We start from the raw sequence: 1,899 nt of genomic DNA, 5'->3' as shown, positions 1-1,899 counted from the left end.
GGGGGGGGGGGGGGGGGGGGGGGGGAAGCTGAGCAGCACACCCTCCACCCCAGCCACTTTCACACAGAGTCTACTCTGCCAGACCAACAGGGGGCGCCCTCTCCCCCACACCACTGCCCGCCTACGAACCTCGGAACCACTCCTCCGACTGAAGCGTGCTCTGCACCGCGTGGCCTTCAAGTTGCGCGCGGATTTCGCGCAGCGCCGACGTCACGTCGCACTTAAGGGCGTCGCGCGCCTCGGCCTGAGCCTGCGCCTGCGCGGCGCCGCAGCCCTGGATCTGGCCAAGCAGCTCGCCCACCTCCTCCTGGTGGTGACGCCGCAGGTAGCCGCACTCTTCCTGTAGTGCTTGCGCCTTTTTCTGCAGCTCGACGCGTGCCGCCTCAGCCTCCTGCGCAAAGCGCGCGAGTGCGCGCGCTGCCGCCTCAGCCTCCTCCCGCTGCCGGGCCTCGTCGTCTAGGCGCTGGCGCACGTGCGCGATGTCTTCCAGCAGGTGCTCCTGCTCTAGGCGCAGCTGGCCGCGCGCCGCGCCTAGGCGCAGCACCGCACCGCGCATCTCGCGCACCTCTCGCTCATACAGCTCGCCCATAGCGGCGCGGCCCGCCTGCTGCTGCCGCAGTGCCGCCGCCTCGCCCTCCAGACTGCGGTTGTGTGCTTCGAGCTGCCGCACCTTGTCTATGTAGCCTGCGAAGCGGTCGTTCAGCGCCTGCAGCTGCTCCTTCTCGCTGCGGGCCGCCGCTGCTGCCACCACGCAGCCCTCTGGTCCGTTGCTCAGCGTGTCTAGCGAGTCGGTGCTCGAGGTGGCTGCTGCACCGCGGAAGCGGCCCGGCGAAGCGGATACAGAGCTCACGGATGTCCGCGCCCAAGAGTGGAAGCCGCTGGATGAGCCGGCAGCAGAGCGCGCTCCGCCCTTGCGGGCCAGCGCGTAGTGCAGGCTGCCGCCTCCATGTAGCGGCGCGAACGGGGCGCCCAGCAGCGCGTCCGCGCCGCTGAAGCTCATCATGGCCGGAGCAGGTGCGGCCGCCGGAGGAGGGGGAAGCCCGAGACTGAGACGGGGCGGGCGGCACTGCGGCAGCGCTGGGATGCCGGCCTTTTTATAGCAGCCCGGTCGGGTCCAGCCCCTAGGCAGTTGGGGGGGGTAGGGCGGGGGAGGAGGGCCCCGCCCTCCTCCTCCCGGCGGCCCGGGTCGGACAGCTACGCCGCAGTGAGAGGGGCGGGGCAGGGGGACTCTGGATTGAAGGCGGCGTCAGAGGACCACCCTGAGGTCGAGTTAGAGGGTAGAGGACTCCTGCAGTGGAATGGCGGAGACATCCGGGTGCGAGTTAGAAGACCCTGCCACTGTGTTCGGAAACAGAAAAGGGGCCCTAAATGGGAAGAGGACAGGAGTCCTGGTAGGAATAGGGGCAGGGCGCCTTTGGGAGGGAGCGATGGATGACTCTGTAGTCAGTAGGTTGAGGGGACCCCTGAATGAGAGGGGGGCGCAGCATTTTCCTGAAAGTTAGAGAGGACCTTAAGATAGGGGGTGTAGTGTGTCTGGAACCGGCCCGGAATAGGGAGGGAGCAAAGTAATCCTAAACGGACTCATGGTGGATGCTACGGAAGGTAGAGATAAAAGACTCCTGAAGGAGGTACACTTTTTCCCTAGTAGCTTGGGACGTACCGGGAGAGGCCTCAAGAAACTGTAGCCGGCTGTGGAATAGGGGAGGGGGACTTGGAATTGGCAAGGGCGGCAAGCTACCCTGAATTGAGGGTATGGGAAACATTTCAAAAGATGGAGAAAGGGGAGCCCAGATGGGAGACACAGTGATTTCCATGGTATAGGAGGAGGTAGACTCTGCAGCTGGCCCCAGCAAGGGGGGCCCTCCGTGAAAGAGGCAGAGGATCTCATGAATAGGCAGG

At 65.6% G+C, this 1,899-nt stretch overlaps 1 protein-coding gene across 3 annotated transcripts in view; it reads right to left on the bottom strand.

The window, feature by feature from the left end:
• Positions 1-1,055, bottom strand: part of NEFH (neurofilament heavy) — an 8,189-nt gene extending 7,134 nt beyond the window's left edge. For all 3 annotated transcript variants that reach the window (XM_029922833.1, XM_029922835.1, XM_029922834.1), the window contains exon 1: positions 130-1,055. In XM_029922833.1, coding sequence (XP_029778693.1) covers positions 130-1,003 — 874 coding nt within the window. In that variant the 5' untranslated portion in view covers positions 1,004-1,055. The remainder of the gene's footprint in view (positions 1-129) is intronic.
• Positions 1,056-1,899: the final 844 nt, after the last annotated feature.

This window comes from Suricata suricatta, chromosome 14, assembly GCF_006229205.1.
Source record: "Suricata suricatta isolate VVHF042 chromosome 14, meerkat_22Aug2017_6uvM2_HiC, whole genome shotgun sequence".
NCBI lineage: Eukaryota > Metazoa > Chordata > Mammalia > Carnivora > Herpestidae > Suricata > Suricata suricatta.
This window is presented reverse-complemented; position numbering and strand designations above follow the sequence as displayed.